Below are 11,568 nucleotides of genomic sequence, written 5' to 3'. Positions count from 1 at the left end.
GGCTTCTTCGCCCATCATGTCCCGTGTTGCTTAGGCTAGAACGAAGACGGTAATCCTAAACGGCAGAAGATGGCGTGCTTTAGGCGAAATCTAGAAGAGAGTCCACGAAAACTCGGTAAAATACGGTGAAGGTCATCTCGAATCGAGCTGCGTACCCGAGAGCCTGACTGGCTAGCGCGGACCAATCAGCAGCACATGACACTGCAGTGCTAGCGTCATAAATAGGATGTGCCGAACTGGATCGAAATGTCTTGATGGCAGAGCCAAATCCCATGTTGACTTTTCCGAGCACCGATGAGAAATTACCGCTTTGGTAGGGCGCAGCCCCTAGTGGCGCGTTGTGCGACTCGAGATGCGATGCCGCAGAACGGCAGAGGGCCCGACGACTAGCGCATGCGGATCTTGAATTTTGGACGTCGACGAAGCTCCCTCTCAACCGCAGCAGAACGCCATGATTGCCATGTACATGTCGACAAGTCGTAGCGCAACGTTGTCTTTGCCCCATCACCGCCCCTGTAATAGCGGCGCAAGCTTGAGACTTAGGGCAGAGGCGCGGGCAAGCTTAGTATTGGCCATGCGGTCTTCTGCACCGAGACCAATCACCTCGACTGCTCTCCCGCCAAGCCGTAGTCTTCATCCCCAATCTCTGATTCCTCATGACGCAGGCGGTTATTTGCGTGGACACGATTCGAGATGCGTTGAGATGATTCTTGTTTCCTTACCACGCAGCGTGAGTTTTCGCGAGCGGCCCGATGCAAGACGACAGGCAACCTGGACCCCCGACGGCTGGTCCCTATGGGTCGCAGTTCAAGGTCGCCATTCCACGCTTACCAGCCCGACGCGGCCCGCCACCCACAACACCCAAGTCGCGACAGAGGGATAGAGTGCAACGAGCATGTCGGAATTGCCACAAAAGGAGTGAGTTTTCAACAATCAGGTCCAAGTCACGCGCGCCTCATCACCATCTGACACTACTACACAAGAGATCAAGTGTAGCGGCAGTCTCCCCCGCTGCAACTACTGCGAGAAGACAGATAAGACATGTGTTTACGAACGTCCCCGGAAAGATCGCCTAGCAACGTCAGTGCTCTGGTGTTACTGCACAATTCCAAGTTTGACCCTCTTACAGTGCCAAAGACCGCAATCAAGCCCTCGTGTCTGTGCTCAAGGACCTCAGTTTGCGCGTTAGCGACGACGACAAGCGCAGGATTGAAGATGCCCTCCAGGACGTAAGTAAGTGCCCACAGGCCATGAATCCGTCATTAATATCGCCAAGTCAGATGATGAAGTCGGGTCTCCTGTGTCGATATCCTCTTCTTCACGAGCATCCGCCGCTCAGCACTACCAACACCACTCGCGCATGCATCCCTTTGCCTCGTCCTCTAGCTATGTGTCACTCGCAGCAGAAACATCGCCCACATCCGATCAATCGCCTCTTCCACGATTGGACGGTATTGTACCCGAAGAATCTGGCGATGAAGAAGGTGGCGAACAGCCTAATGTAGTTGAAGCAGGCTTCCTGGGTCAGATCTCCGAAGTACAATGGCTGCAGAGCCTCCGGAGTAGAGTCCAGGCTGTCGAGACCGTTCTATTTGGGCCAGGCTACTCGATCGCGCCACTCTCTCAGCCACCTTCGCCGACTTTCGCTGCATCCCCCGCGTCTATCCCCGCAACTCCGCTTCAGCAAATCTCCCTAACCAACTATTACCTTGATGACGAAGGCATCAAACTCACAAACTGTGGGAACCCCTTTGAGCTCCCACCAGAACACACTGCAGCGCTTTTGTTCCAATCTTATACCCAGACCGTCCAGAGCTCCTTTCCTATCCTCCCAGTCACGATCGAACACCAACTGCACCAGTACTACACCTTGGTCCGAAGTGGTCAGGCCATACACTGCCCGGAGAAGTGGTTCGCGCTTGTGAACCTTGTCTTTGCCATAGGTGCCAAGTTCTCACACCTTACCCAGGCTGACTGGCGCGCTGACGAGTTGGATCACGTCGTTTACTTATCGCGCGCGTTTCAACTACTTAGCATGAATGACACAATCGTCGTCATGTCGGCTCCGGATCTGCTCACTACGCAGGCAAGTTCTGTTGCGCTAATTCCACCTGACTAAGGCTGAACGCTTGCAGGCTGCGGGACTCTTTGCCATTTACTACATGACTGCTGGCCACGTCAATCGGTACGTACTGCAGTATACTTTGACTGTGCTCACCTTGTTTTGTTCCACTAAGATCCTTGCTTCCAACTGATGTATGTCGTGTGCTGATCGGTCATCGACAGGGCCTGGGTGATGGTAGGCATAGCGATGCGATCGGCCTTCTCGCTCGGACTGCACGTCCAGTACGAGGATCAATCTGTCTCAGCCCCCCGAAGGCAAAGTATGGTCTGCACATGGTGGAGTTTACACTCTCTGGAGAGCCTGCTCAGTTCGATTACGGGCCGGCCGAGTATCATACCTAATGAAAACATCACAACGCCTCTTCCTGGTGTTGTCATTGGCGACCAAACCCTACGCGCCGGCGTAGTCAGTTTCGATTTCCTGGATGCCGATACCAATCTGAACCTCTTGACTCAGCAAATCATTTCCAGTCTATATACCCAACGTAGATCTGCGCCATCCTGGGACTATGTGCAGCAGATGACCTGCTCATTAGTTGGTGATCTTGATAAATGGGCAGTCGACTACATTCCCCAAGTCTACTCGGACGAATCAAACTCGGCCCACGTTCAACAGCGCGAAGTGTTCTTGCTCAAAATCCAATACTACCGACTGAAGATACTGATTACCTGTCCATCACTTCGTCGGGTCGAACGATGTTTCGAGGCGGGAACCGACGACTTTAATTCACTGGACCTATCCGTGGCTGAGACGTGTGTGCAAGCGGCACGGGATGTTGCCTCGCTCCTAGCATCCGAGCCTGACATAAAAAGCCTGTATGAGAAAGGGCCATGGTGGATAATTGTCCACAACAGTACGTTTCCACCTCGGCGTTCTTGTTTCCCGATACCGCTCACTTACTGACCACTATGACAGTCATGCAAGCCCTTGCCGTCCTCATGATAGCAACATCCTGCCCCGACCACTTTCGCGACTCCCTCCCCGCCTCCATCCACGGCATCGGCCAACTCGTCAGCTCGCTCCGCGGCATGCGCGAAACGAATATGCTAGCCGCCCGCGCTTACCAAGTCGTCTATTCGATAGTTAAGACGTCGAAACCATTTGTGTGGGCCGATGTAGCTGACGCGTTTCCTGATGAGGTTATTATGGTGTTGCAGCAGCCTGCAACGGGGAAGATGGATCCGCAGTACTTGCCATGGCCTGGGAATGATGAATTGAATGAGGCGCTGTTCAGATATGAGATGGATGGGTTTGGGAACTATCATTTTCACATGTTGTGAGCTTGCAAGAGCATGTCACCACTCACGACAACAACAATGCCCACACACACACACACACCTACACACCTACAACGACGCAGATGGTGTTGGTAATAGTATCAGTGGTTATCACGGCATCACCCCATGGGGAATTGCTAATTGTCGCCCCATCGCATTTTTGCTCGACAAGCCACCACCAACACCAACAGCCATAAACTACGACCGGGACTCTGATATTCGACACGCTACGCCACTACGAATTGGAGTTAGTGACGATCGGTCGAACCGCACCCAAACAGAGGAACTACGTCGTATGTCTTTTAGACAGCACTAGTACAGCGTATCTCGTCGGAGCCGGCGCTATCCCGCAACAATATATGTATACGTACACACCACGAGACCGGCTTCGAATAGCGACAAGGACCAAGAGTAAGCAAGAAAGGAATGTCAACCATCATGATGAACATTCGCTTGCGGCCTCCCGCAACCAATCGCGTCGACTCGACTCGTTTGCTCGGCAGTATAGAGATGAAATTACGCAAGTAGTCAAGTATAATGATAAAAAAAAACAAAAAACCCATTCAATGGATAGCAATATGAAGAAGAAATACATCATATCAAGTCATAGTCCATGGCCATTGTGTCTTCCAAAAAGCATTTCAACTGTTCAAAGTGGGGAGGTTCCTGCTGCTATAACATGACTCTTCCATTGCTCGTTGCACCAAATGTTTTGTAGATAGCAAGAGAAGATGTAACACGCTATATCTTCGTCTCGCCTCCCCTCAACGCCTCGATATCAACAACCTCCTTGACCGCCTCGGTGGTAAGCACATAGGGCCCCTCGTCATCCACACAAATACTGTCTTCAATCCTCATGCCCATGCCCCTCGCCCACTTGGGCCACCTCTCGTCATCAGGAACATATATGCCCGGCTCAACTGTAACACACATTCCTCTTTCGAATTTCCGGCTTCGACTCAGACCAGGGCTGTCGTGCACGTCGAGACCAACGTAGTGGCCGACGTGGTGGGGGAAAAGAGTCTGTATAGCTTCGGGATTCGACATGTCGAAACCCAGATCCTTGAGCCCCGCAGCGAGGGAGTTGGATGCCGTGTGATGTAGTTTATCCAGAGTGAAGAGTGAATCTGCACGGCATAGGGATATACAGGATCTCTGCACCGAAAGCAACAGGGTGTAGAGATCTCGTTGTGCGGGCGTGAACTTGCCTGAAATAGGCCACGTGCGCGTTATATCCGTGACATAGCCGCCATACTGGGCGCCCGCATCGACAAGAACCAGTTCCTTGGGGTTCAAGAGCATGTCGTTGGAAACGTAGTGTATGGTGTTCGCATTGATGCCGCCAGCCACGACGGGCACGTAGGCCGGGCCGTCGCAATCGTCCTGCTTGAACCAGTAGTCGAGGAAGGAATCGAGATCTTTTTCCGTGGAAAAGGATTGTCGCATGGCATCTGTTATCGCACGGCCCGAGTGCTGACCCGCATGCCGCATGTTCTTGATCTCAGCCTCACTTTTGATAAGACGGAGTTCGTTGACGAGGGGCCGCAGGGGACGCAGGGATGCGGGGGCGTCGCGGAACACGGTGTAGATGCCGCCTGTACGCGAGGGTTCCGCGCCAGCGAGGTACCGTGAGAGCAGGTTTCTGGAGACACGAGACTGGGGGAGGTCGGTGTAGATGGCCTGCGCACGGTTCACTATGTCGGGCAGGAGACGCGGGAGGTCGTCGATACTGCCGGCAACATCGGCGTTGAAGACGTCCTCTGCTGCTTCGACGCCTGAACGGGGTCCTTCCCAGGCTTCCACCTTTGGGTCTTTGGGTCGCACGTAGAGGTGGAAGGTGTGTTCGCCATCGTCATGTTTCTCTATTATTCCCAGCGCGTCTTGTTCTTTGAAGCCTGTCAGGTACAGGAAGTCGGGGTCTTGGTGGAACTTGTAGAAGACGGCGCCGGATGCGTACTTGAGGTCGTTTGCGGCGAAGATGGCGGTGGAGTTTGGGGGCAGTTCTTTGGCGAGGGCGACGCGGCGTTGGTGGTACTCCAAGGCCGTGATACCGGGAGTCACTGTTGGCCATGTTAGTAACGGGCAAGAAATTCCTCGGGTGGCCATCACCTTCCCCAGCCTTGAGTAGATGTGGATGTGTTTCGTGGAGCGGTTGGCCGAAACGGAGTTCAGCTGCAGGCACAGCAGCGGCAGCATACGTCCTCGTGTTGCCTCGTCTGGGCGCAAACTGTCCAATCCGTGCCGTATCATGGCACCGCCATCGCACGCGTGTCGTGGGCCGGAGCCATCTCAGAGCAAAAGTCATGGTGTTTGACGTCGGAGGTCGGCTCGAGCGAATCAAGCTTCGGCGGAAGAGGCATCGGTTTCCCGACGATCGATCGTGGGCGCTAGCTAGCGGCACAGTGGGGGAAGGCCTGACGTACCTTGCATGTGGCACACTACAGCTGCAGCTTCCCCCCCGCAACCACATTCCAGGCCCCCGTCCACTTCTGCCTGTCGTGTCGGACAAACAACGCATACATGACACGCCCACACTCGTCTCCCTCTCTTCGCATACATAGTCTGCGAAGAAGACGGCCGCCACCGTGATACTCGCCACCATCCTCCGCAGAATGGCCTCGTCGGCCGCCAGATCCAGCGTAGTCCCGCCAAACGACTTGGAGAGCTTCCAGCAGCACCTCAACAAATCAACGCGTATCCTGGCGCTTCTGGGTGCAGGACTCTCGGCTTCTTCTGGACTGCCGACATTCCGGGGTGCTGGCGGCTTATGGAGGACGCACGACGCCACGTCGCTAGCGACTCCAGGGGCGTTTGAGCGCGATCCAGGACTCGTGTGGCAATTCTACAGCTACCGACGACACATGGCCCTCAAAGCCAAGCCCAATCCCGCACACTACGCCCTTGCTGAGCTAGCGAGGAAGAAGGACGACTTCATCACGCTGAGTCAGAACGTCGATGGTGAGACATTCCTTCCAACCCCATCGGGTTGTTTGTCTTGTACGCAGAGCCATTAGCTAACCTAACGTCATCACCACCCCAGGCCTATCGCCCCGAGCCCAACATCCCGCCGAGAAGCTGAAGCTGCTGCATGGCTCGCTGTTCGATGTCAAGTGCTCGGATTTCTTCTGCAACTATCTCGAGCGAAACAACTACACCGACCCCATTGTCCCCGCCCTTGCCATCCCAACCCACGACGAATCCGATCCCACCACAACTTCCGCTCTCGCCGCTGCTCGCGAACTAGACATCTCGGACATCAACGTCGCCATCCCGGAACTCGACTACAAACACCTCCCCCATTGCCCGGAATGCAAGCGCGGTCTCCTTCGTCCAGGAGTGGTTTGGTTCGGGGAAGCGCTGCCTAGGAAGGTCATGGAGGATGTTGATTCCTTCGTCTCGGATGAACGGGGTATCGATCTTATCATGGTTATTGGTACCAGTGCCAGGGTGTATCCTGCTGCTGGTTATGTCGACCTTGCGCGTAACAAGGGCGCGCGCGTTGCTATTATCAATATGGATACCAATGATATTCCGGCAGGTGGGTTGTACGACGGGGATTGGTTCTTTCAAGGCGATGCTGCACAGATTGTGCCCGAATTGTTGAAGAGTGTTATTGGTGACATTGACATGGAGAAGATGGGCGACGCTGCCCAAGGGGCTTGAGAGTGGTGGGGCGGGGGAGAGGTGGGGCTGGGCTGGAGGCAGGTCGTTTGAAGTATATACCACGTCCTTGGACGGAGGCAAGATCCTGGGCCATGAGGATAGTGTCGATTTGTTTAATCTATGCGCTCGAAGCATATAATCGCTGCGGTACACATAAGTTGTTCATGGTCAAGTTTATGAGTTTCTTTAGGGTGCACTAAGATGCCAAACTTACTTTGGACCTTGGAAGACGTTTACTCAGTCAGGCTACTTAGAGTCGAGGGTTCAGAGGATCATTGAAGGTAGGCCGTATCTCGAGTTACAAAGGCGGTGTCCAGTCGATCTTCAGTATACGCCTGCAGCATACCACAGCTCCAGCACATGTAGGTTATCAATACGAATATATACGACTCTCTTCAGGGTATAATCCTTCTTTCTCTCTACTTCCTCGTCCCACACCACTCCGGATAGCTCTCCGGATCCCATTCTCTCACCCTCGTTGCCTCAAAACTGCCCCTTTCATCCACACGGTACACAAATCTCGGCTTCCTCACAAACCTCTCCAGATAACCTTCCATAAACTCGTATTCCTCTAGTTCAATCAAAAGCGGCAGTTGCTGATGGTCCAACTCCAAGTACAAATACCTCGTCAGATTCTTGAGTTGCCACGCCGAAAGAGCCCAGATTCCCGGTTTGCTCGTCTTGTAACGAGTCATGTGATATACAAGTGCGTCGATGTAGATTGGCAGAGCTGGGATAAGAATGGGATGCGGATGTGTAGCACTTTTGCCTCGTGGAAGTCCTGGGAAGAAAATGGCCTTGGGGTGCGCACTACGAGGCGAATTCGGCACCTTTGTATCTGGATGCACACGCGGACCATACCACCAGCCGTTATCCCGGTGCATGGCTGGATGCCAACTCTCTTCGACTAGGATAGGTTGCCAGGAATACACGTCGGGGACTTTGATGGTGGCGCATTCATGTACGTTGATGTGATAGCTTTCTTCGGACCAGAGAGCCAGGTAGGCGAACTCGTTGTCATTTCCTATTTGCAGTCGCCTAAGAACGACGTCCGAGTCGCACTTGTCTATCGGGTCATGTCCATGGGAAGCTTCTGGTTCTGGCTTGTTGACCTCCCATTGTCCTGTTGCAACCAAGTCTGAAGCAATAGTATCTATGTCGTTATTTCTGATGGGAATCTCGCATACGTTTGTCATGGTTCCATTGGAGCCCATCCATCGTTGTGCCGCGCATCCAACGAGTAGAAAAGGATGATCGTGTGAGACCAGGACGTCGAGGACGTGGTCAAGGCTGCCTTCTTGGGTTGTGACCGTCTGCGATGCCAGGACTTCGGTGGTTTCTGCCTCGGTGCAGTTCATTGTGCTGGCTCGATTGGGAAAGAGCTTGAGTGGAGGTTGATAAAAGAGTTAACAGAAGAGCGAGTGAGTTCTGCAGTGAAACGGGTGTCCCTGCTAAGTGGCAGAGCATGCAAAGATTTATATTAACGATTAGCTATACCAAGGTACCAAAATGTAGGGGTTGGATACTAGGGTGACAACGTGACCCACTGGTAATCTCGTTACCGCAGACGTCTTACTGTTCGGTTCTGGTATTGTCGACACTTCCATGGTATTCTAAATCTCCAAATTCGAACTGTATGGGTCTATGGGGCGCTGCTCAACACCTTGAGGGTTCGGGGGTGATGCTAAGACGCTGTCGATGATCATGTCGCGAATGTCGCGTGGTATCGTGAGAAGGTGTGGCATGTTTAGAAGAGCTGAAATTATTCCAGGTCCCGAAACTTAGTTGTATGTGTAGAAGTGAGAGAGAGGATACACACGCTTTATGTGTCGTCAGTGTGTTAGGAGATAACCGTGGTTCAGAGCAGGCTACTCGTGGCTCAGATGACGCACTAGCTTTGCTCATCACCGTAAAGACCACCAAACCTTCATTCCTCACATAAGTTCAAAGGACAATAGAAAACAACGAAGCACAAAATATCTCAGGGTCATGCATTAAAGAATGCTGTTTGAGTGTCAAGATTTTCTTCATATGCACCCGAGGGTCGTAAGATAAAACAAGCCACCTCAAGGGTTACGATCATACCTGCGTCTGCATAACAACTCGGCAGTAGTTGAGAGCGGGGCGAATTACGATAGTGTTTCTCAACCGGTTCGACTCGCGACAAGTGCTGCCTACACAAGCACAAAGTCATCTGCATCTGCCTCATCCCAAGTTACCTCTTCGCCACGCATGGCGCCCTCAAAGTAACATTGACCGATCAAGTGATAGTATCCATTCGGAAGACGGCGTAACACGAGAGGTACTTGAGAACCATGGATGATGCAGATCAAATCCCCCTCACAAGCCGTTCTGTGTGCGAGACCAAGCCTCCAGTCTCGTCCGACTATCAGTTGTCGACCCCAAGCTACACGCGCATGGTCGCGAAGTCTAGTCGCTCGTTTTCCTAAATTGTCATCAACCTTAGGGCGTTCCATCATCTCAACATCCTGTTTTGTAAAGGACTCAATAAACTGATAAGTCGAGACAAGCTCGTCAACATCGGAATTTGATAGACCTTCGCTGCAATGCTCTCGTAGCTTTTGGTTTAGACTGAAGGAGCCGTCAGCTAGAATTACTTTCAAGAGACGCGCTATCGACGGCATAGTCGAGCCCTCTAGCCAGATGTGTTTCAAGAAATCATTCAAGTGTGACATGTTGAGGTAAGAGCAGACATCCCATCCATGGCGGTTGGCAAGTGGCTCTAGGACACCCCGAGTAAACGAGAGCTTGTGAGTCACCTCAGTGATGATTTTGCCTGTTACAACCAGATGCGATACAGGTAAGCCAGTCGTTTTTTTGGCCTTGTGAAGCATCCCTAATGAGGAGTCGAAATATATCCAGCTCCGAGGAAACACCATAGGTTCAGCTTCGGGTGTTCTCGACCAATCTGGAACCCATGATGGGAGGCTCGGCCACCGGCTCTTTTCGCCACCTTTGCGATGGAGCATACCAAACAGGTTCAAGCTTTCCGTAGCCTCGGCAATTGAGCTCGTAGCTATTACAGGTACGATATTCCAGTCCAAATCGTAGTCGGGTATGATTCGTACACGCGGATCTCTTTGAAGCCCCAGAAACGAATAGATGATATCATGGGGACTCGTCGTCATGCATCGAGGAGCGAAAACGGACAGCGAATGGTAGAAGCATATCGCTGTATTGTGCGTTCTCTTACTCCGGTATCGCTCTTGTTGTCGCAGGCGCATGATCTCATTCAGAACAAGATATCCAGAATGTTGGCGTATGCTGACGTAGTCCCTACATGTGAAATAACGTTCTGCGCTTCGGTGATAAACTATGACAGCCCATAGGTCCTCCACAAAAAACGTGTACGGACCAAGGAAGCATGAAGCCGTAGTCGGCAACACCGCCTCTTGCACCACCCACGCCCTGGTAAACCATGTCAGTGCTAGTAAGAATCGAATAAATGATTGTGGATCAGGTTGTTCCAAACGAGCTGCTGAAGCGCGCGTATGATTTGTCTTGTGCCGAAGTTCTGAGGGTAGTCCGTCCCCGAAGTAGTATAACGGGTAATCAGAGTCGAGCACTTCTGGCCCCAGCCAGATCATCACTCGCTGGCACTTGCTGTAGATCTCGCCCATAAGAGCTACTTGCTGATTGCGATCTGGAATACTAGCCTGGTCGATGCAGAGCTGGTCCACCCAGAGGTAGTGCGTCTGACAATGTGGACGAAGCCGTTCAAGCGCAGAGCGCAAAGTCGGAGTAACAAACACCGATGCGCCTGAGCTGAAGTTGAAGACGCTGGATTTGATCTGCTCACCCCATACGTAGGAAACCGTCTCGTATGAAGGTGGGGTGTCTAACGATACATCTACAAGAGCAGGCGCTCCATCACACCAAGAGTCGTCCGGTAGTTGGAGAAGTCTGATGCGCCGTTCAGCGAGAGGCTTGTATGCGTGGCTAGCCGATTTGGCTAAGTCGTGTGCCATGTCTGCAGAGTGAGGGCGCGAGTTCATGTATTGAGAACCATGACGATGCGCTGCATCCAAGTCCAGATATAGCACGGCTACACGTGTGGCATTTCAACACGCTTCGCGCTTTCCAATAATTGAAATTCCCGATGGTAACGGTATATGAATTAGCAGGTCTGTGTCGAGGACGTTCTCAACGTGGACGATGTGACTTCGGAACGGTTATGGCGGATGATTGCAGGACCCGATCGTAGGCTAACTCGTGCCGCGGCGAAGTTAATCACACCTGTTCTAACAGCAGCAATCTGCTAGAGACGAGGCTTGCTGCCCCCCACTTACCCAATCAGGAAGGTTAGCTGAAGTGTCTATTACTGTAGCATCTGCGTGAAGAGACCAGCTCTTTCTACGAGGTCCAAGCTTCCTTGGACATTCTTCTCTTTAGAATGACGTTCTAGGCCGTACTCTCGCCGTTTACCCGCGCCTAGTTGGATTTCTTCGCTTCGATATTCAGTCGCTGCAGGGACTGCATGGT

The 11,568-nt window shown here is 52.5% G+C and overlaps 5 protein-coding genes across 5 annotated transcripts; 2 read left to right on the top strand and 3 right to left on the bottom strand.

Moving 5' to 3' along the window:
* Nucleotides 1-752: 752 nt before the first annotated feature.
* ALTATR162_LOCUS485 (uncharacterized protein) lies at nt 753-3,405 on the top strand (the record flags this gene model as incomplete). Its single annotated transcript, XM_043308079.1, has 7 exons — nt 753-884; nt 938-1,080; nt 1,130-1,229; nt 1,277-2,095; nt 2,136-2,185; nt 2,287-2,978; nt 3,041-3,405. The coding sequence occupies 7 exons, from the start codon at nt 753-755 to the stop codon at nt 3,403-3,405; spliced, it is 2,301 nt and encodes a 766-aa protein (XP_043164014.1).
* Nucleotides 3,406-4,143: 738 nt separating this feature from the next.
* ALTATR162_LOCUS484 (uncharacterized protein) lies at nt 4,144-5,707 on the bottom strand (the record flags this gene model as incomplete). The annotated part of the gene is made up of 2 exons (XM_043308078.1): nt 4,144-5,462; nt 5,512-5,707. The coding sequence occupies 2 exons, from the start codon at nt 5,705-5,707 to the stop codon at nt 4,144-4,146; spliced, it is 1,515 nt and encodes a 504-aa protein (XP_043164013.1).
* A 307-nt stretch (nt 5,708-6,014) lies between these two features.
* Nucleotides 6,015-7,065, top strand: ALTATR162_LOCUS483 (uncharacterized protein; the record flags this gene model as incomplete). Its single annotated transcript, XM_043308077.1, has 2 exons — nt 6,015-6,360; nt 6,443-7,065. 2 exons carry the CDS (start codon nt 6,015-6,017, stop codon nt 7,063-7,065), a joined length of 969 nt encoding a protein of 322 aa, XP_043164012.1.
* A 419-nt stretch (nt 7,066-7,484) lies between these two features.
* ALTATR162_LOCUS482 (uncharacterized protein) lies at nt 7,485-8,423 on the bottom strand (the record flags this gene model as incomplete). Its single annotated transcript, XM_043308076.1, has 1 exon — nt 7,485-8,423. The coding sequence occupies one exon, from the start codon at nt 8,421-8,423 to the stop codon at nt 7,485-7,487; it is 939 nt and encodes a 312-aa protein (XP_043164011.1).
* Nucleotides 8,424-9,239: 816 nt separating this feature from the next.
* ALTATR162_LOCUS481 (uncharacterized protein) lies at nt 9,240-11,054 on the bottom strand (the record flags this gene model as incomplete). Its single annotated transcript, XM_043308075.1, has 1 exon — nt 9,240-11,054. One exon carries the CDS (start codon nt 11,052-11,054, stop codon nt 9,240-9,242), a length of 1,815 nt encoding a protein of 604 aa, XP_043164010.1.
* Between the last annotated feature and the right edge of the window lie 514 nt (nt 11,055-11,568).

This window comes from Alternaria atra (assembly GCF_907166805.1).
Source record: "Alternaria atra isolate CS162 genome assembly, contig: 21, whole genome shotgun sequence".
Lineage (NCBI taxonomy): Eukaryota > Fungi > Ascomycota > Dothideomycetes > Pleosporales > Pleosporaceae > Alternaria > Alternaria atra.
This window is presented reverse-complemented; position numbering and strand designations above follow the sequence as displayed.